The following is a 24,339-nucleotide window of genomic DNA, read 5'->3' as shown; positions in this document are numbered from 1 at the left end:
GTGGGATCAAAATCGTCGCGAGATTCTCAAGAGGGGCACATTTTATTCTTTCTCCTTTTCCGAAACTGTCGCCGTTAATATCGTCAAAAATGTCAGCTGCTGGAAAGCTTCGAAAGGACGAAATTTTTCGTCATACTCGATTATCGCGCAAATGCGTTCCATAAACGAATGAACGCGAAAACTAGGTCGGGCGAGAAGAGCGCGTGATCGGTTGCATCTGCAAAACAAATACGGCGGCTGACAGTGGATGGCATAAGCGCGGATTTATGGAAATAATCGCGAAAACGCTCGAGGCTCTTTTGGAGGAACGGATGCTGACGCTGATGCGATTCCCGCGGACAACTAGTTGTTACTCCAGGTATAGATAAACAGAAGAAGGGAGAGGGAGAGAGAGAAAATAATTGTTGTTTATTCCATCGTAATGGTGTAACTTATTTACACAAGTTTACAGGGACTTAGGCGCCGCGGGACACATATATATGATACTTCTTCGCGATAATCGTCGTAGAATGTGTGTATTTTCTTCCCCCCTACATCGCGATGATAAATGATTCGTATAAATCCTGGCTTAAGTGGACGCGTTCGATTGCTCGATTGATACTTCAAACGATCGTTTCGCCGACAAATGATTAGCGGATCTTCGCGATTATTGGCCGGCTATTCGCCTAATTGGCTGTCGAGTGTGATAGAATTCAAGGATTTCTTAAGTGAATTATTAATAGCCATTCTTGAAGTTGCTAATACGATCTAGAGTAAAAAAGAATTTAATTTTAATTCCATAGTAAAATTACAAAATTATTATATATTATTTATATATTATATAATAATAATATAAGATTTTATTATCGAAATTACATAAATTTCCTTTTACTCTATATTATATTATATAGCAACTTCAAATATGGTCATTAATAGAAATAGCATATATATATAATTTGTAACATTATATATATATATATATATATATATATAACATAATTAATATAATTAATATACAAATAAATAATATTAATATAATATATAATAAAATAAATAATATAAATACAGGGTGTTTCTTTTTAAGTTGTTTTTAAGAAAAAATTATGTAATTTGCAACTAGCAGTTACATATATTTTTTTAACAATTATGTATTTTCTTTACATCAACTGATTCCTCTCATTATTTTATGCATAAAAGTATTGAAGTGAGATCATCGGAAATTATTATTTTACGAGATATTTCATAGTTCATGTAAGATTATGTTAAAGTCTGAAATATCTCGTAAACTATTCATTTTTTGGCCATCCTACCCTCATAACTTTTTATGCAGAATATTATAAGAAATCAATTTATGTAAAAAAATAGAGTGGTTCCATTTAAAAAAATTATGTTGACCTCTAAATGACATTGAAAAACGCCACCCAGAGGCAATCCTGAGTCACAATGTTATAAAAAGAAACACTCTGAATATATAAATGTATAATTATAAATAAATTAGAGAATAATTAAAAACTTATATTATAACATTAGGGCGCATATTTTGTGCGCATCTAAAGTGTAAAATATTCTGTGTAACGCGAGGAATTAATATACCGATAATTTCACATCGCGTTGAGGAGAGAGAGAGAGAGAAAAAAAGGAGAACGTGACTTCTCTCTGCGGAAAAATTTCGGCCACCATCTTCGCGTTGCTTTTATTGCCTGATTTATGCGGGCGACAATGTGAGAAGAAAAGCGAGGTCGCGATGCGAAACTATGTACTGTGCCATATACACGCGCGAAATATATTCACCACCCTCGGTGCCGGAGAGCCTCCGACTCTCTCTCTCTCTCTCTCTCTCTCTCTCTCTCTCTCTCTCTCTCTCTCTCTCTCTCTCTCTCTCTCTCTCTCTCTCTCTCTCTCTCTCTTTCTCTTTCGGCTGCGAGAGGACTCGTGAAAATCTTAGAAATGTGACCTTTCGCGGGCGCGAGACTCTCTCTTTCTCTTCTAACGAAGGAGAGAAAGAGAGAAAGAGCGGTTTCTCACGCCTGCCCACGCACGCGGAGAGAGATTGATGAAGCAGTCACACTTGTTGCACGTGACTACCTGTCCCTCTTTCTCTATTTCTCTATTTCTATCTCACTCACGTTCTTCCCCTCTCTTGAGCAGCACCTCGTATAATCGACACCCCGAGAAGAAGTGTTTCGAGTTCATCTCGACTGTAGAAATTAACGAGCGCGTCCGCCGGCGCAGCCAGTATAATCGATCTCGATCGAAGCGCGATCGAGCAGACGAGTCAATCTGGCAAATATTTCAAGTTACCGGGCGGAGAGATTTCTCAGGTGATTTTCCTTCACCTGTTGAAAATTATAAGCTGGAATAATCGCGAGATATGATATGTGTGACAGAAGAATAATCTTTATATTTTAAATATTTTCCCTTCACGCTTAATCATTTTATTCTCGCTTTACTTTAAGTATTATCTCTGAATGGACAGAAATTATTGTATGCACAGTTGAAAAATTTGTGTTAAATTTAACAAATATCACCTGTCCCAAACGGTCCACAGAAATTTTTGTGTTAATTTAACATAATACGGATATGTTAAATGGTAACACGAATATTGTGTTAATATTTTAACATAAAATAAATGCAAACTTCAAATAAACTTAAAATAAATTTTGTGTAAAATTAACATAGTTTTAATGTAAAAATTAACTAAAAAAATTGTTAATTTTACATTTTATCACCCCCACTTATATTATAAAGTAAAATTAACATTTTCTTTCTGTAAATTTTAACAGATAAATCTTCTACGTTCGTCACTAATAATACGGAACATATTTATTGTGTAAAATTAAAAATAGATATACATTGTGTTATTTTTACACTTTTTTTTAGTTGTTTTAATAATTTAACATTTGAGTCCAATTAACATAACAGCAATATGTTAAATTAACACATGAATGTGTTAAATATTTAACACAAAAATTTTAACGGGGACCGTTTTTAACAAGAAAACACACATTTTCTAACTGTGTGGTTTTTAATTACGAGATTGCAATAGAATTTCCTTTTTTCAAGTGAATATATTCTGTAAAAATAAATCACGAAATTTTAGTTGAAAAATGTTTTTTATAGCGCAATAAGCGCATAAAAAAAGATTCTATAAGATTCTGTGCCTGAAAAATGTTTTATGTATAATTTTTTTTGAAAAGAGATAATATTTTTTCTTTTTTATTATTATTTTTCATTTTGTGATTATGTCAATCGCACCTTAGTATTTTTCTATGCATAGAACGCACACAATTATCAGCTTGTATAATTAATAAATTCAAAAAAATTCATACTAATATAATATATTTTGTAATTTATTTTAATTAAAAAAATATTTCGTAAATTTTCGCCCGATGAAACTCGCTCCCTGAGTACGCCTTGAAGTTGGTGGGAGGGTTCAGTACTCGGAAGGTGTAATCTGAAGGGGAAGCCAAGTACCCAAATGATTTTGCAACGTTTCCGATCGATATTCGCGCTTTCGCGCCTTAATTAGTTCGAGAGTGCCGTGCAAAGTGTCGCGCATTCAAGTTCGAGAGTGTCGTGAAAGTGTCGCGCGTCATCATTTTTAAGTGCCGTGAATGATTCTTACACCGAAAAAAATGTTTTCTTGAAATTCACACTTAATAAATACTCTTAATAGATATTCTTAATGAATAAGAATATTTCCATCTTTATTTTTACTTTTTGGAATTTCCTCTTAAATTGAGAATATATTCTTAATTTTTTTTGCAACTTTAGCGCCGCAATTAATAAATATAAAATTAAATTATTTAAATTATTTAAATTTATAAATAAATTTCTAAGTTTATAATTAATATTAAAAATAATAATATAATAAGCAACAATGTGTATTTAACTATGTCAAATACATAAAAAAAATTCAATTATATGTGTAACATTTAAATATACATGTAATAAATAACAAATATCCATTTGTAAGACATTTTTTGTTATCACGATTAATAATTTCAATCATACATTGATAAAAAAAAACATCCCATTATGTATATATTCTTGCATGTTAAGAATATCTAATAAGAATATTTTTAATAAGAATATCTCTTTAGAGAATTTTCCTCTTAAATTAAGAGGATCCTTTTGGCGCCTATTTTAGTGGAAAATACTATAAAGATAAGTGGTATATACATAAAATAAGAATAATTTTGAAATTGCCATGTAGAGGCATTATATTCCCCTTTATCTGATTCGTTTATTTAAATAACTTGAAGAAAAATTAGATAAAAAAATATACGAATCCTATAAAAGCTTGTATTCAAAAAGAAGTTTTTAAAAAAATTATTATATAATTGTTTGATTAAACATGTGTTTATTGTTATATGTACTGATTTAAATTCGATGCACAAAATAATAATATTTTTTGTAATATTATTTATTTTGAATGTCTGTATATTGTTTATTTTGCATATATATCTTGAAAGTTTAATGCAATTTTAGATTCAATCTATGAAATATAATTTTGCTTAAAACTTTTATTACAACAAATGCAAATTTATTTAGTAAGACAATTTAAATATTTACACACGCAGTATATTTGCCTGAAATTTTTCTCTTATTTTGATACTTTAAACCTATTTTGAAACTATATTTAATTTAGTTTTCCCGAAAGCTTCTTTTTTAAATTTTCTATATGAGAAACTATTCCTTTACTGCCTATTTGACGTACTACAAAGTATGAGCTAGGAAAATACAATACAATTGTTACATAAATAAAATTATCAAAATCTTCCAGAATCGATAAGCGTGAAAAAAATAGAGATTGAAAATAGAACAAAATTTTGACAATTCCGACTTGTGTGCAAATCGATGATTTAACTATAATTACTCGATGTCCAAGTGTACGAGCATCGATTACGCAACGTTAACTCGTTCCCATATTCCCTATCGAACAAGTCTCGCTGTAAAGTCAAATCACTTTCCCGCGTAAACGCCATCGATCTTTCGCTCGCGTTGATCCTCGTGAAAGAAAAAGATAGAGACGGAAATCGAATTAACTCGCGTAAAGTCTGACGTCATTCAAAAGATATATATGTATATATATATATATATATATATATATATATGTATATATATATATATATATATATATATATATATATATATATATTTAAGAAGCTAATTCTGGCTTCTTAACTCGATAGTTAATCTCCGTGAAAGGTTACTTTAATTAGCTCGAGATTCAGGATGCATAAGTTAATCTTTTAAGAACGAAATATGAGTCACGAGCTTAAACATATATTAAATAATATACCTAATTTTAATTAAAAACATTATTTATAATTAATTATTATTAATTATTTATTCTTAGTAAATATTTATTAACTTGTATTATAATTATCATTAATTTAAACAATTCCGCATTTTTATACAATATATAATACAATACAAAGTGTTTTATTTTAATTGACCATCCTGAAAAACTTTTTTATTTTTGATTATACGACAAAATGCTTCAGACAAAAGTTGTTTGATTTGAAAGAGGACAAAAGAAGACGCTACTCACTTTTTTTCTAAAAGACTTTTCAATATCATTTAAAAGTTTATGATTTTTTAAATAAAACTACAATATTTTTTTATATATATAAATCAATTCCTCACAATTTTCGACATAAAAAGTTATAAAAAATTATAAGGGTAAGATGGTCAAAAAATGAATAGTTTAGAGATATTTTATATTTAAATGTGTGACATAATTTTACATAAACTATGCAATATCTCGTAAAATATTCATTTTTCGACAATCTTACCTCAATACTTTTACACATAAAATAAGAAAGGACTCAATTGATGTAAAGGAAACACATAGTCTACATCTGTTCCTCTTCAAATCAAACAACTTTTGTCTGAAGCATTTTGTTGTACAATAAAAAATATAAAAGTTTTTAGAGGTGGTCAATTTTAAAAAATAGGACATCCTGCATACTATATTCGTCTAATCATATTTCTTCTTAAATTTATTCATGCAGCATGTATTATCAGAAGGAAATGTAATACAAAGTGGAGTAAACAGAATTGTAGTCCATTTATAATACATTTTCAATTGATATAAACGCTGCTATTGCTGGACTGATAAATCGGAACATAATAAATAATTCTCTATTCGCATTTATAATTCAAACGTTAAATCGAAGAGAATATCGAGTACTTTGCTATACTCTCTGCCAAAATAGCGGTGACGCTTGAAACTTGCAATGCTGCATGCAATCGATCGCGTTTCGCTTGTAATCGGTCTCTCGCGAAACCAGTTACGTCGTTCTTTGGGTTGCAATCCATCAAATGGTAGTGGCGACGATCGCGGTTTATGTACCACCCTTTCTCAAATCCTCCCCGGTCTCTCGATCCCTCTCTCGTATCCGATATACACCGCATCGGGAATGGGATCGTTGGCTGAAAATCCAGCGACAATGATTCCACGGGCTAGGAATTCCGCTTCTCGCGCGCGAGGGAGAAACGCGAAAAAAGAAACTCGAGGGACTTTCCGAACGATCGACTCTTGCCGAGCAAGAAATGGAAAATCAATCGGAAACGTCGCATTTTCCCCGATCGGTGGATGTTATACGGTGCGATTTGTATGACGCTTCTCCGGTAAAGCAAAAAATAGAAAATTTTCTCTAGTCGCTAAAAAAAAATTAATATATACAATTGCACGATTTTTGTATAAAAGTACTTTAAATAAAAAAAATATATAGGTACATCTTCAGGCTTTATCATCAATGCGAAATCGATCTTTTCTTTGGTAAACTGATACAATTCCCGAACTCTCTGTAGAAAAAAACAAGTAAAAGCGCCGTAAAAGCTCTAGTCTAGAAAATAGTGAATAAATAACTTTTTTCGTTATTTTTTTACATATATTTTTTTTTATAAAAATAATAAGTAACATAAAATAAAAATTCTCAATATATACAGGGTGTCCGGTAATAGTCGCATCAACCGTCGTGTGCAGGTAGAGCTAGTTAAACCGAGTAGAAAAGTCCTCTACCATTTTGCGATATTCTCAATAATAAGAGAGAAATAAATTAAAGAAAATCAGCCAATTCGCGCGATGATAAGCGTGCGGCGAGAAGAGACAGCCCACTCGGGGGTCCAGAGTTAGCGCTACTCGTATGAAGTTACTGTCTTTTGTAAAGCGCTCCTCCCCGCTTCATCGCGCGCTTAGCAACCGTGTAACATTATACTGTTTCTTTTCGCCGCATGCTTAGTAACGACATAAAACTGGGCTGTCTCTTCTCGCCGTCGTCACGCGAATTGGCCGATCTTTATTAATTAATATCTCTCTTATTATTGAGAATATCGCAAAATGGTAGAGGACTTTTCTACTCGGTTTAACTAGCTCTACCTGCACACGACGGTTGATGCGACTATTACCGGACACCCTGTATATATATATATATATTCTAATAAAAAAATAAGATTTAAAAAATGACTACATAGACTATATATATTATATATAGATAAAAAAAGCGAAATTAAAAAAATGCGCAAGTTGTCAGCAAAGTGATAGCATGTAAAGCGAACGTAAAGCTCGATCTATGCCCGGTTACACGCGATACGTCATAGTCAATTGAAACTGTCGTTGTGCATATATCGGCACACAGGGGCATTACTCATCTCCGTGTAATGTCTTATCGATCTCCGTTCTATCGAAGACGCCGCAATACAAGAGACGCGTGGATGTTAAATTATTCAGGACCGGCGGTTTTGAATTACGAGAGGACCGTGTGTTAAATATTAATATGCCGCGATCCCGGGGGGGGGGGGACACAACAAAATGCGACATAGAATAAGTAATAATATACCGAATATACATATATAAGGATTGACGGAAATAAGAAGCATTTCGGTTTACACAGTCGAGAGACAAGCTGGAGTTACATTTTTGGAGATCCTCGATCCTATATTATCGATTAATCTATTTATGTGCGCCTTAAGGCTCCTGGTACCTTGCCGACCATGTCGGAATCGTGACGTCAGAGGCGAGAAAACACACGCTAAAAATTTTTAGATGCCATTTCTAAATAAAAACATATTTGCATAAAATAACACTTAAGATCTCTTTAATACACTTCTAAAAAACGCCGAAAACTATCCTTTTCCCTTTATAATCAATCAACAGCTGTAAAATGTAATATTATGAGGCCCAGTCCGTCTGGTCTTTGCACATGCGCAGTCATTCCGCATGTCAAAGTCTGATATCTCGATCATTTTACGATTGTTGATTGACTGTCAAGGGAGAAGAATAGTTTTCGGCGTTTTTTAGAAGTGTATTAAAGAGATCTTAAGTGTTATTTTATGCAAATATGTTTTTATTTAGAAATGGCATCTAAGAAATCTCAACGTGTTATTTCTCGCCTCTGATGTCACGATTCCAATATGGCCGCGGTGAGCACCTAGGAGCCTTAATTGAAATGGTACATCTCGCTAAAAAGGAAGGCTGACGCGTGAAAATATGTATAATATTCTATTACAGATGTACATAGAATAATCCGATGGGATTAATTCAAAATAGGGCGACGTTGAAAATTATAATCCTCATCTCTCCCTCTCTCTTTCTCTTTCTCTCCTCACCTCCCCCTTTTCTCCTATTATATATTAATAATGGGATACGAGAATGTGTGTGTGTGTTGTGTGTGTGTGTGTGTGTGTGTGTAGTATACCATATCTATATTACTGGCGAGCGAACTGCAAGCACGTTCGCATGGGCGCTCTTGTAAACATGGGCGACCATGCATAAGAGAGGGACTTTCACTGCACATTATTAGATACGCGTTGGAATGCGACTACCGTAAATCGCGGCTGGGCATAGTAGTTGCCGTAAGTTGCACCGTAAGTACCTCAGCTGTGCCATTTCCTTTGTTCCGAAATTTCGAATGACCGTATATACTTATATATTTCACACAGTGAAGAGTTAATGTCTAAACTAATTGTTATTTGAATATCGCGTTTGCACATCTATTGTCAAATATTTTTTCGTCAGAAGAAATACAGGCAAATAAATTATAAATTAAGAAAAATATTATATATTATAAAATTTATATAATAAATATGTATAAGATTTTTTAATAAAAGATAAAAAAAAGAATATAAAATAATTATTGGTAATCATAGATAATCTTATGCACACAGTTAGAAAATGTGTTTTCTTGTTAAAAACGGTCCCCGTTAAAATTTTTGTGTTAAATATTTAACACATTCATGTGTTAATTTAACATATTGCTGTTATGTTAATTGGACTCAAATGTTAAATTATTAAAACAACTAAAAAAAAGTGTAAAAATAACACAATGTATATCTATTTTTAATTTTACACAATAAATATGTTCCGTATTATTAGTGACAAGATTTATCTGTTAAAATTTACAGGAAAAAAATGTTAATTTTACTTTATAATATAAGTGGGGGTGATAAAATGTAAAATTAACAATTTTTTTTGTTAATTTTTACATTAAAACTATGTTAATTTTACACAAAATTCATTTTAAGTTTATTTGAAGTTTGCATTTATTTTATGTTAAAATATTAACACAATATTCGTGTCACCATTTAACATATCCGTATTATGTTAAATTAACACAAAAATTTCTGTGGACCGTTTGGGACAGGTGATATTTGTTAAATTTAACACAAATTTTTCAACTGTGCAATTATTCAACGATACAAAAAAATATTATATATATATGTATATATATTAAAATATTTATATTAATATATTTGATATACATATAATATACAATAATATATAATATATTTACATATATTTATACAATATATTCTTTTGATATCATATTACATTTTTGCATAAATACAATATTTCAACTCTATACGAAAAAAATAGCAAAAAATATTTAAAAAAAGCTTCACGCCACATGTAACGTGGAAACAACAGGATTAAAAGAGACCTGTGAAAAAGGCGAGGGAAAAGAGAATCGGACCGAAAATCGATTCGTGCGAGCAGAAGTTTGAGGGACGCTTATCGATCGGAGAAAAAGAGCAGAGCGATGTTTATTCGGACCGAGTTCTCTCATGTACGCTTTAACAGAGACGCGGCTTATATCAAAAGACGGAAAAACGGATACGATGCTCTTCTAGGGTGGGTCGGTGCATCCTGTAAGATGCAGCGAGGCGACGCGCTCTTCGCGGACCCTCGCCTCCTTTGAGAACGACAAGTCTTTGGATTTATCCATACGCGGATAAGTCGTCTTACCGTCGTCCCGAAGAGCGGATATCGTCACATGAAAGATCAGCGCCGGGATATTGCGCATATATACGGAAAACCGAACTGGATGTCGCCTGGCTCAGCGAAAGCCGAACCCGACATCGGTTCGCAAAATGTCGATATGTATATATGTATATACCTATGTATGTATATATAGTATATATCGAAGCGTTCTCTCTCTCTCAGGGGTGAACGATCCCCTAAGACGATTATAATAATATCATTTGCTCCCGAATAAATGGACGAACGGAGAACGCGTGGCTATTCCAAGATGGGCCGACTTTAGTCGCGGGATCTGAGATAAATATTTCATCGAGATTCGTATCGATCGACGATAGTAATAACTATGAGAGATAAATGGAATTATTTTTGCGATTTGAAGAATAAATCAATTCAACAAATTCAATTTCGTTACGATTCTAGAACTTTACAGACTTTTCTGTAAAAACAGCTCTTTCATAAAAAATAAATAAATAAATAAAAATTAAAAAATAAATGAAAATAATAAAAATCCATCTACTTTTCAAGATCGTATTTTTAATAATTTTCTTGTCACTTATTCTTATAAAAATTTGACCATAAAATATTAATAAAAGGTTTTTAATTTTTTATATAATAATTGTATGTTGTGTGCGTATGTAAAAATTTTTATTCGTAGATGAGTACACAAACCATAAAAAAGAAAAAAATTAATGATATAATAGCGACGAGAGATAAATTGAATTATTTTTGCGATTTGAAGAATAAAACAAGTCAACTCAAAATTATTATCATTTTCGTTAAATTTATGATTCTGGAACTTCACAGACTTTTCTGTTAGAATAACTCTTTAATGAAAAAATTAATGAATAAAAATTTTAAAAACGAATTATATAAAAATACATCTACTTTTCAAAATCGTATTTTTAATCATTTTCTTGTCATTTATTTTTACAAAAAAAAAGACCATAGAATATTAATAAAAGGTTTTTATTTAATTTTTTATATAATAATTAAGATTTATGTATGTGTATGTGAAAATACGATTATTTGTAGATGAGTAGACAACCCATAGAAAAGAAGAAAAATTAACGATAGTAATAACGATGAGAGATGAATTATTTTTGCGAATAGTCAATTCAAAATTATTAATTTCATTAAATTTATGATTCTGGAACTTTACAGATTTTTCTGTAAAAATAACTCTTTATTAAAAAAATTAATCGGTGATAAAAATCTTAAAAAAATGAATTAAATAAATCCATCTACTTTTTCAAGCTCGTATTTTTTATCATTTTCTTGTCACTTATTTTTATTAAAAAATGGCTATAAAATATTAATAAAATCTATTATTTAAATTTTTATATAACAATTAAAATTTCTATAAGTTATACGCATGTAAAAATTCGATTATTCGATGAGTAGGCACACCATAGAAAAGAAGTAGCATACTGAATGAGAAATAATACGCTTATCTGAAAAGGATTCCAGCCTAGCGTTAAAAGGTTATTACATTTAATGACGCATAATACGGTGATAAAAATTAAAAGGTTATAAATGCAAAGGTAATAAAAGTGAACGTTTAACAGCTCGTTACAAGTATTAAATGCGAGAATAATGAAATTCTCCTGTCGCGTATATTCGTATAATGCTATTACCTGCAAAGTTATGTATCCCGTGCAGGATGGAGTGACATTTATATTGCTCGCTAGCAAATTCTTGCTCTATTTAATGCAATCCTGAAATTACGGAAAATCGTAAAAAATAAAAAAGATCCTCGCGTCTGTTTCGCGAACATACAACATACTCGTGCATACATACAGTTGCACATTCCATCAAGTGACAAGCGTTCAACAATCAAATTAATGCTGCTTATCGGCATCGATTAGCGCTCGTGTAACTGACAGTGATAAACCGACCTGGATATGTAATTTCCTCATTTATTAATTGCGCGCGTCACGAAATTATCATCGCATAACTATCAGCCAAGAATATCGACGAAATATATTTATCAGGGGAGTTTCAATTAACGGTAATATATTATCGCTCAAATTCTTAAATTCTTGTGTGCGATTGCAAATGGAATCCAAAAACAAATAAAATTATAAAAAAAAACAAAAAACAGGAGATTAATTCTCGAATTTTCTTTCTTCTGAAACTATTCGTGCGAATAAATTTGCACGATTATTCCCTGGACCTGGAAAAATTAACACATAAAAATCAACTGACGCTTATTCCGCATATTTAGCGTTATGTACCCGTATTTCGTCGATATTACAAAATTCATATACATATATATATATCTCGCCTCTCGTTCATTTTTAAACATAGCGGATAAAAATGTAAATCGCGTTCGATCCCGGACGGTTCCGAGAGTGCTGCCGACAACGTAACGCAACATAATGTAACCAGGATCGGCGGCAAAGTGGCGCAAATGTATACATACAGTCGTGATTGAATCTAGATATGCCGGAAGGGTATTTACATTTCATGAGACGTCGGCTTAACGTCCTTAGAACGGTGATAATGTAGCGCATCTCAGTTGCTGCCTCCCTTCTCTCTTTGGTACACCGGAATTCAAGACGCTCATCGCGATCGAGCTCGCATACTTCAAGATAAGATAACGTCCGCTAGGTAAGCCGTCCGAATCGCGAAATGATGCAGATATATCCCGCGAATGTAACAGGTCAGATAAAACCGACGTGATAATGTCATTCTGATCTTTTCAGATGACGCTGCGAAATTAGAAAATATCCCGACATTTTAGAATCATAATAGTAATTTTATTTTCAGGCCTCCATTACAATATCTAAGGTAGGTGCCTCGAAAAAAGTCGCGCAGACATTTTATAAAAAATAAAAAAATTAATGAAATATATTAAAATATATTAAATTTTATCTAAAATTTAGAAGGGAAGGACACATTTTTAAAAAACATTTGGTAAAAAAATAAAATAAAAAGATAAATCAAATATATTAAATTTATTAAATATATTTATTGAATATTTTATCTAAAATTTAGAAGGAGAACACATTTTATAAGACATTTAATAAAAAATAAATGAAAATATATTAAAATATATTAAATTTATTAAATATATTGAATATATTAAAATATATTAAATTTATTGAATATATTAAAATATATTAAATTTTATCTAAAATTTAGAAGGGAAGGACACATTTTTAAAAAACATTTGATAAAAAAATAAAATCAAATATATTAAATTTATTAAATATATTTATTAAATATTTTATCTAAAATTTAGAAGGAGAACACATTTTATAAGACATTTAATAAAAAATAAATGAAAATATATTAAAATATATTAAATTTATTAAATATATTGAATATATTAAAATATATTAAATTTATTAAATATATTGAATATATTAAAATATATTAAATTTATTAAATATATTGGATATATTAAAATATATTAAATTTATTAAATATATGTTGAATATATTAAAATATATTAAATTTTATCTAATAAAAATTAAAAGGAGGGCAGAGATTGAAGATTAAGTTGCATTCTATGTTTATGGAATATTTAATTATTTCGTTACGCTTCAGTTGTGGGAATCATTCCTATAGAAGCGAAGAGAGAAAAATAAATACTTTTTCAGGCGCATGTATATCTCTCTCTTTCAACAGAGAACAAAGTATATATATATAAGACAAGTTACGGTTCGGGAAGCCGTAACTCACAATTCGAGCGCGTTGCAACTGTAGCTAATGAAATAGCACATAATAGCAGATAAGACTCCTCCGCGAAGATGACTATGGCATGCTTCTTCCTCTTCTTACTTACGCGAGGTCGCCATAAATCTCCCGCCTTGGTACGAGGAATTTGCTCGAAGATAACTAAAGATCGCGAGCATGCAGCTGCGGAAGCTCGGAGAATACAGAAGGACGAAAGGGTAGAGACGAAAAGGGGGGTGAATAGGTCGAGGAGAAAGCAAGCAGATACGTGGTTCAGGAGGGCGAAAAAGAACAGGAGAGGGAGAGAGAGAGAGGGAAGAACAAACAGAGACAGAAAGAGAGAGAGAGAGAGAGAGAGAGAGAGAGAGAGAGAGAGAGAGAGAGAGAAGAGAAGTTGGTTAAAAGCGACTCGGTTCTCTTCGTGAGTCGTTAAGACAAAAGGTCATTACAGAACTGCTTCCACCCCCTCCACTCTGCTCCCTCCCCCTCTACCCTTCCGGATATATGTCGCTCGCTAAACGAGTAATTAGTAATTGCGCGGGGGAGAGTCTCTCCCCTCGGGATGCTTCTCCGGGGATGTGCATATACATAATGTATACGGGTTTGGTGAACATCGGTGTTTGTACTCTCCTTTTCTCTCTCTCTGTCGCCGTCGCGCACAGCAAACAAGCAATGATAGGCACCGGGACGTTTTCCACCCCTGGAAAAAGACCCCTGCTGAGGAGAGAGAAGGGGAAGTTTTCCGGAGGATTGCGGCGGCGGCTGCTGCTGCTGACGAAGTCGATTCCGGGGACTCGCGAGCGCGCGCGGCGAATCAATATTTGAACTCGCCGCTATGTAAATCGCAGGGATACCCCCGGCTACCGGGAGCACGCCGGAAGAGCCCCGGAGGAGTCGGGGGATTGAAACGTTCCGTTAAACTTTCCGCGGAAAGCAGTGCAGAGAGGCGATCGTCGATTGTGTATGTACGTCGGAGAGGAGAACTTATTTGGTTTGGCCAAATTCGATTCGTGTCAGACTTCTCGGAGTTAAGAATAGAGACGCGTATAGAGGAGAGAGAGAGAGAAAGATATATTGTTGTATTTGGCGAAAAATTACTCGCGAGGAATTGAAACAGGTAGATTCGATGTTACGCGATACACCGAAACAAATATTAGCTACTATTTCAGCTAAATTTTAGGTGTCCCTAATTTGGATACCAATTTGGGTCTAAATTGCTCTCTATAATAACTAATATTTTTTATTATAATTCTCAACAAGGAATTCCTCGTTAAACTGTAACTTGAAAAAGCTGTAACTAAAAAAGCAATATAGAGATACCTTTTAGGCACAATGTGAGGATACCTAAAATTTAGGCATGATGGTAACTAAATATAGGGATATCAAATATAGAGATTCAGCTATGATAGCTAATATCTTTTTTTCATTTTTCATTGTAAAATGCAATGTCAGGAGCACTAAATCTGTTACGCCTATACAGAGTGTAACAGGAGCATATTTTGTCGAAATAAGCAAAAAACTTCATATAAACATATGTCCAAAAATACGTCGTTTTCACGTCACACTCATGTTTGAAACTAGGTTGAAACTTGAGATAATTATAAGGCATTATTATTTTATTTCTTGCTACAATATAAAACGCTACGATATAAGATTATTTTGCTACAATAAAAAAATGATTCTCACATCTTAAAATAATTCTTTCTCAAGCAAAAATGGGGCAAATCGTCTTCCAAAAAATTGTCCGTAATAAGCAACATCTGTCAAACGACCTGACAGGACGAAGGGGACAATTAAAAAATCATTTCTAGACACATTTTTATGAACTTTTTTGCTTATTTCAATGAATAGAGTACGCTCACATTTTTCTTACACCCTGTATATGTATCTCTGCCGATCGCGATCGTGATTGTTGACTCTCTCGATGCCTTTCCTCTTTTACCCCTGAATCCAGTTGGGATGATTCGCGGTGGTTTTTCTCTCTCGCGAACGAGGCCATTGAAAGAGGAAGCGGGAGTAGGAGAGGAGAGGGGACCTAAGTACCTCGTGGAAGGGCCGGGGAGTAGTTGGTCCAAGCACTTCCGAGAGGAGACGATTCTTCGCGAGGACTTACTTCTTTAAGACCCGTCCGCGTTTTGATTGCACAATCGATTCGAGCCCGGGCTTTAAGCGACGCGCAGAAAAAAAGTCGCTGAATGGCGACTCGCTCCTCTCTTTTTTTCTCGTTCCCTTGTCTTTTTTTCCTCGTCTTCTCTAACTATCTCTCCCCGTTCGCTCTCTCCCTCTTCGAGATTCGTCCCTCTGACGACGATCGATCGCACGACTTTTCGCAGATCAATGCAGAATAGCCGCTTTCGCAGACGGGAAAACTCCTCGAGACAACGACGACAGGAAACTTTAAATATCGCGTCCTCTTCCTTAAATCTTCCGATGGAAAAGATTGAATTCCGTCTCTTCCTGTTCATTCTTCACTCACTCTTGACGATCGCAAGTCGGACGCCTCTTCTCTAAAAGCCAATCTTTGTGTTCTTCTTGTGCTGACTCTTGAATATGCGACGGAGATTACTTTTCGAACATTAGAAAAAGATTCCATCTGATTTTTCTAAAGTAGCGTTTTTAAGGTGGATCTTTCTAAAGAATTGTTCGTTGTTTTCAATAGTCTCTCATCGCAGTAGAATTTGTGAACTTTCAAAGAACCAAATTTCATACAATAATATCTTTGTATTTTTACAAAAATATATATAGGTATATAATTTTATATATGTATTTATATATTTATATATTTTTATATTTTTATATTTATATATTTATATATTTATATATAAATACATTTATACATTAATATATGTATATTATATAGAAAAAAATATATAAGACATATTAATAATTAATTTTCATAAACATCAAAGAATAATTAAAGAGAAAGATATATAAAGAATGATTAATTATATTTATTTTATACGAGTTTGATTTTTTTTCGACAAGGAAATATATATTCCAACAACGAGGGATGTATTACTCAAACTAGTGCTGCATTATTCAAGTTGCCTTCGAGTTAAAAAGAAACGGTAATGTAATTAAATGTTTATTCCGAACATTCATGGTGTATACGTTGCAATTTATGTTTCCCTCGTAATTAAATCTCCGCAACACGTTATATTTTTTTTTTTTTTTTTTTTTTTACGACGTTATTACGTTCTTATCGGCATATTTACTCGCTTATATCGGCGCGTTTGCGCGTCTGCTTTTAAAAAAGAAAAGAAACGCCGCTCGCGGCAAACTACTACATTAATGAAGTCCCGTGCATCACCTTTTAGCATCGTTTCGTCTCTCATCATCATTTCCCGTTACATACTTCATCAAGTAAGAAACATCCGAGAGCTTATCACTCGCTCGCGCGCGTGCGCGAAAAACGATAAACATATCGTTCGCGATATTAGACGAGCGTAATAAAGTAATACCGATATAGGGGCGTCTCGTCTCATCCGTGAAATACACACGCATTATGCATATAATGAGACACCGAAGGAGAATATTAATGCATTCTCGCGTATATATGTACGTATATGCGCGTATATAAAGTGCTTGGCGTATTTTGCGAATGCGATAAAATGGGGCCGACGATGCAGAATCGTGTACACGCCGCGAAATCACGTTAAAATGAATTATTGTTGAAATGTAAAGCCCCGTTTATCCCGTTGAAAGAGCGAGAGAGAGAGGCAGAATGCGATGTAACTGGATAAATCGCCCATAAAATGCACCTGGACCCTAATCGCGGACAATTTCCGGATTCATTGTGACAAGAGAGATCGGAATATACATGGAGAGATTTGATTTTCTTTTTAGAAAATATTTTTGACAGAATTAAAAATGGCTTTTTTAGTAGAAAGATTTCGATAACTAAAAATCGTTTAAACGAGGAATTAAATGCCAAATGCAAGGATATTTGAGATCCTAAATTCTCGCTTTCGGGATGAAGATTTTCCTTCAATTTATTAAAATGACGGAAAATTAGACCACTATTATTATATTTAATAATTCGCAAGTTTTCCATTCTGTTCTACGTGATTATGCTATCACTGTTTTTCGTATATATACCAACGGGAGAAGTCATTTAGAAAACCGACATTATGTTATGGCTGCGAAATACGTTCGCAAAACGTAAATATCTTACAGTTTTATTAATGCTTTAATGAAAAAGCACGTTCCTCCCCTCTCCCACTCTCCTCTCGGTATGCGGCAAAATAAACCGCAGTAAGCCGGATTATGTCGAAAATAACAGAGTTGGAGTACATGTGAGAGAGAGAGAGAGAGTCTCTCCGGAGAGATGACGAGCATTTCCGCCGTCATATCCTGTCGAGCTATTAAAAAATGGACGATGTCGCACGACGATATAACGCGTGGCAGCGAATTACGTTACGGAAAAGCGTACGTGACAGCAGTCGCGGAAAAACCGACTTTTTATTACAAACCGAAAGAGGACTCTAGCTCTCTTTCCCGCGATATATATATACCAGGTGTCCCATTTTAAAGGACCCACTCAAATATCTCATTGTCAGAAACACTGCGTTAAATCTAAAAATGTTTCCTACAAAAGTTGTAGGGTTTTGAGGGGGACATAACATAATAATATTCATTTGACCTTGGGCGGCGTCTCCAAGGTTAGTGAAGGTTAACCTTAAGTAAAGGTGAGAATGAATTTTAAAGAAAATAAAAAAATGCTTCAGATAAAAGTTGTTCAAATTAATTAGTAGAAAAAGGTGTTATAATAAAAAATATGGGTTTCCATTTAAAAAATTTCTCACCTTCACTTGACCTTGGAGACGCCGCCCAAGGTCATATGAATATTACTATGTTATGTCCCCCTCGAAACCCTACAACTTTTGTAGGAAACATTTTTTTATTTAACGCAGTGTTTCTGAGATATTTGAGTGGGTCCTTTAAAATGGGACACCCGGTATATATGTATATATGTATATGTATGTATGCACGTTAATTTTTGACAAGTGTCACGATGTCTCCCTTTCTCCCTCTCTTGTCGAAGGCACTATATCGATTTCGAAGGAGGCTCGATCCGAAATTGCAGTTCCGCCGGCCTTTATACGACGAAATGTCCGGTGCAATCAATTTTCGATCGCGAACGGTGAAGTTTTCATGAGAGATTCCGGTATAAATCTGTATCGTGGTTTTTTTCCTTTTTTTTTTTTTTTTTTTTCATCACAGTATCGCAGTTGCCCGCCTGACGCAAGTTTGGCGCTCGTTCAGCTTCCAATCTTTCAATTCTCGAGTCTTTATTTTCTACTCTGAATGACTAACTGTCAATTGTCGAGTTTTTACTTTTTTTGTTTTTGTTTCGACGAATGATTTATTTCCTACAATTTTGAATTCTTCATGTATATGCGTATATTACACTAGAAAATGTTCTACCTATTTATATAGAAACTAATATTTTCGCACAGTATCTATTATTACGAAATATATAATCCATTTATTAAAAAATGCATCTTGTTTGTAAAGAATAGGTGTGCTTTTTTATTTTCTATTCTGAATATCTAATTATCAATTGTCGAATTGCCCCCCCCCCCTTTTTTTTGCTTCGACGAATTACTTATTTTCTACAATTTTCAGTTCTTCATATGTATATGTATACGTATTACACTCTAGAAAATGTTCTATATTTATATTAGAAAATACTTTTTTTACGCAGTATTAATTTATTGCGAAATATATAATCCATTTTTAAAAAATTATCTATTTTGTGTGCTTTTTTATTTTCTCTGAATGACTAACTGTCAATTGTCGAGTATTTATTTTTTTTTGTTTCGACGAGATTTATTTTCTATAATTTTCAGTTCTTCATATAATGTTCTATCTATTTATATAAAAAATACCTTTTTTATACAATATCTTATTTATTACGAAATAATTTATTATATAAAAATACGAAATAGTTTATTATTTAAAAATTTATCTATTTATTTGTATTATAAAATAGATGTTTTTTTTTTATAAAATTCAATAAACATTGCACTTTGCGTACAACTCGCTCATTTTCCAACTTTCACTTCTCTCTTTCTTTCCCTTTACTTTCTATTCTATATAACAATTTCCTTCCTCTATACAATTTCCCTCTTCTGTGGAAGAGAGCGAGTTTTGTTGGAATACTCGGCGGGGTACAGTTATACCTACGTTGGAATAAGATAACTCCATTTGCCGTATAGCGTTATAAGGTATAAGAGTCGACGTAGCATGCATCGAAGCGGCATTTCGTTCTCATCGTTAAAGAATGACAAAGGGGTCGATATAAAGACACAACGGCGAACGGTATTTGCATTTACAATTGTCTACAAACGCTACCGCGTTTATCCACATCCTCGTCCACCTGTACAATCGCTATCGAGAAATCGATCGGAACCAAAAGAGAGAGAAAAAAAAATTTTTATATCAAACACACCGTGTCGGATATTGTTCGGGCCACTCTTTTGCTACCTTCTCCAATCGCGAACAACGTGTAATACACGTTATTGCATGTATTCCGAAAATGCTATCTAAGGAAAGGTGGAAGACATTCCGTGGTGTGTCTGTGTACACCAAGAAAGAGAAAAAAATACTCGCGGTAATAACGAAATAGGGGAATATTCCTTTTCCGGGGCAGTTAATTACTTACAATTAGCTATTCGTCGACTTCGTCGCCTTCCTCGAAAAAAGATATCGCGATATGCTGTTACGCGATATTCATCCGCGCAACGATATCGAAGTTATTCATTAAAAAGGATCTAAATAAAAAATATCATTGATACAAATAAGTATACGATATAAAAATTAGAATTAAAAAAAAAAATTAAGAAATGTCACCGATACAAATAATTGTAGGTATATAAAATGTTATACAAATAATTTTATATAATGTCACTTATACAAATTCTATATAAATTAGAAAATTAATTAGAAAATTAGAAAATTAATAAATTAATTATATAATTTAGAAAACTAAATATATAATTATATAATTCTATCTTATAATTCTATATGTCACTGATACCAATAATTCTATATAAATTAGAATTTAAAAAAAATTAAAAATGTCACTGATATAAATATAATTCTATATAAAATGTAAAAATTAGAAATTAAACAAATTTTTAAATGTCAGCCATACGAATAATAATAATATATAAAATGTCATACAAATAATTCTACATATTATCGCTTCTAAAAATTCTATATAAATTAGAAAATTAATAAAAATGGCAAATAATTCTATATAAAATGTCAATTATACAATAATTCTGTCACTGATACGAATAATTCTATATAAATTCTACATAAATTAGAAAATTAAAAAAAGAAAATAAAAAAATGTCACTGATACAAATAATTCTACATAAAATGTAAAAATTAGAACTTAAAACGATTTTCTTCAGCTATCAATTTTATACAATCTTGGATATACATATATACATATCCATATATAAAGATAATATTGCAGAGGAGAGATATGGTGAAATTCCCCTATATAACGGAAAGTACAATACTTTACGTGATCAGCTGGCGAGCTGCATAAACTCGCGAATAAGTTAGCGGTGTTGATTTTCGCGCATTTTATTTTATACAAGGAATGTCGAGTGAATCGATGAGAATGGCAAAGTATCGTTTAACGCAAACGATTTATCGAACATAAAAATTGCGGAAAGTCCGACTGATGAGTCAAGAAGAAGAGAATGGCTTCTCTTCGGAAGAGAGATGCAATCTATTTCGAAAGTAACGAAAGAGATGTGCACCGCGGTTTGAATAATGCAATATCAATTTCGATCGCCCCGATAAACATCGGATATTTATTACGGAATTGTCCGTGGTTATATTTATAAATCGCTGTATTATTCACTGAAAATCATTAGTTCGTCGGTAAATAAAATGTACCTCGCTCTCACTAGATGTATCTCGCTCTAATGCATTTATATTAATCGTCGAATTAAATGTACTCGTATATACATATATAACGTAGAAGAAAATTAAAATCATCAAAGGGAAACGCGGGAATAAAGTGAATAATGGAGAAAGAGATTCGCGCGTAAAATCCAAACATATACGCAAAGGAGAATAATTAACCATCGTACAAATAAAATGAAAAATATATTTATATGACGTAAGAGAAAAATCAGATCGAATCATGTCGAACGGGCTATGAATAAAATGAGCGCTAAAATAAAAAGTTCTTGTGCATATTCCAGGAAAACTCTCTCGCTTATATACGTTCGCGAGAAGTGACAAAAATGGAAGAAGAGGGGACGATCGACAATTCCAATGCAAACTCCGCTAGAAAGGGGTGGCAAGGATGAGAGGCAGGGGCTACGCTCTCTTAATGCGAAAAGTTTAATGATATTAATGAAAGTAGCTATATATAGCGGATAGGCTGAATTTTCACGGCGCACGCGCGGCTCAACTTTAATAATATCTGCTTCATTTACATTCTCGCGAATGCTAGGAGGAGGGAAGGTCCAGCGCGCTAAAACGAGGTCGACGCGCCCGCGAAGGAGATAATTCGAGAGAGAGAGAGAGAGAGAGATGCTGCGCGAACCGCTATCTCTTAATTTCTCGAAAGGCTGCGGCTGCTCTCTTCCACCGCATCATTTCCGCATTATTGTACATCTGGTACGTCGGGAAGTAACGAGCGGCACGTTTTCTCTCCGCGCCGTAATTGTAATTCCGGCAAATTACAGCGTCTCTCTCTCTCTCTCTCCTCTCGAAAGTGCGTAATGGGCGTGAAACGATGGGGATGCATTCGACATAAAAAAAATACGCGTCTAAAAATATCTCTCCACTCCTTATTGCTCCTGATGTCATCTGATCGCGACTGGATGAAATTAAGAGGGGGTTCTAGATACGCGAGGATCTTTAACCGATGAGTGAAATTATCAATGTGCAAAAAACATTGACAAATTGACAAATTCGAAATGAGCGAATGCGGAGAGCGACGATTAAATTTAATTAACTGTAACAGCTGGCTGGGACTTACCAACTCGCTGGCGTATCCGGTTAATGGTCGTAAGAAAAGCTTACCTAAAACAGAGAGAAAAGGGAGATGGTGATTATTATTATTATTATTATTATTATTATTATTATTTCATGCTTATAAATGAGAAAATTGTCGGAGAATTTATTTTATTTAAAATGCGGTGCTCTCCAAAGAAAGAATCTTTATTATTCTTTAAAAATACTTTCTGAACTGATAGCAGTTCTTAATACTCTTTAATATTCGAGCTCCTTTTTTAACTACATTGCAAATATGTGTGCCGTTGTAATTAAAAATGTAACAACTAGAATTTTTATGCATCTTTAAATGGCTTCAAATATTTGGTGTATCATTTTATTAAAAAGACAGAATATTATATATATGTATCACATGCATATATTCTAAACTTAATTTCCAATATATTTAATTTTCTTTTTTAGGTCGACGTCCAACAAAATTTTAATCTGGAAGTTAATTATCCAGATAGGTTGAAAATAAAGAGAAAAATTGGATATTTTAAACAAAGTGATAAAATATCGCGATGAAGAATGTTATTAAATTCTCGTTAGAGAAAATTCGAAGAATTCAGGTCAAAGATAAGAGTATATTTGTCAAAAAGACAGTCCGCAGCGCACATATGATATGATTTCTTTATGTTATATAACATTATACAGGGTATTCGAAAAGAATGGGACCCCCTATGATCTCCAGAAGTACGCACTTTCACGGAAAATGACCCGAACAAAAGTTGTAGGGATCATGAAGGACTATCATTTGGTGACCTTGAATTTGATCTTGAGGGTCAATTGAAAGTCAACTTTGATTTTTTAAATGCAAACCCCCTTTTTTGACCCCGGATTTAAAAAGGGCGGAAAATTTTACGTTCAAATACATCGTCATATCAGTGGTCAAAGTGACCCCTAGGAGTCATTTGGAGGTCAAATTATTGAGTCACACAATATGCAACAAAGGATGCTATCGAGTGAAATGACCTGAACAAAAGTTGTAGGGATCATGAAGGACTATTTTTTGGTGACTTTGAACTTGACCTTGAGGGTCACCGCGATGATCGCGATGACCGCAATATCGCGATGAAGAATGTTATTAAATTCTCGTTAGAGAAAATTCGAAGAATTCAGGTCAAAGATAAGAGTATATTTTTCAAAAAGGCAGTCCGCAGCGCACATATGATATGATTTCTTTATGTTATATAACATTATATATTATATATATATATGGAAACACACGTACAGGTTTCAGATAGCAGATATAGAGCTCGATCTATTATATTACTTCTCGAAAGCTCGAGAGGAGAGGAAACGTAAGGAGAAATAAACAGTATTTGTCGAGTCGAAGAATTTCGCCGATATTATGACACTTCAGCTGCTCTCTCTCT

General features: G+C 33.2%; 1 protein-coding gene across 5 annotated transcripts in view; it reads right to left on the bottom strand.

The window, feature by feature from the left end:
* Window positions 1-24,339, bottom strand: part of LOC145943462 (CCR4-NOT transcription complex subunit 6-like) — a 588,057-nt gene that overhangs the window by 273,126 nt on the left and 290,592 nt on the right. For 3 of the 5 annotated variants that reach the window (XM_083050977.1, XM_083050975.1, XM_083050979.1), the window contains exon 4: window positions 22,947-22,990. The exons of 1 other annotated variant lie outside the window; for it this stretch is intronic. In XM_083050977.1, coding sequence (XP_082907103.1) covers window positions 22,947-22,990 — 44 coding nt within the window. Of the gene's footprint in view, window positions 1-21,279; window positions 22,991-24,339 lie in introns of those variants that run through there. One more of the 5 variants, XM_083050973.1, reaches the window with a different exon arrangement.

This window comes from Prenolepis imparis, unplaced genomic scaffold (genome assembly GCF_030444845.1).
Source record: "Prenolepis imparis isolate NDT839.2.m4 unplaced genomic scaffold, iyPreImpa1.0 SCAF_12, whole genome shotgun sequence".
NCBI classification, from domain to species: Eukaryota; Metazoa; Arthropoda; class Insecta; order Hymenoptera; family Formicidae; genus Prenolepis; species Prenolepis imparis.
Note: the sequence above shows the minus strand (reverse complement) of the source record. Positions and strands in the feature narration are given on the sequence as shown.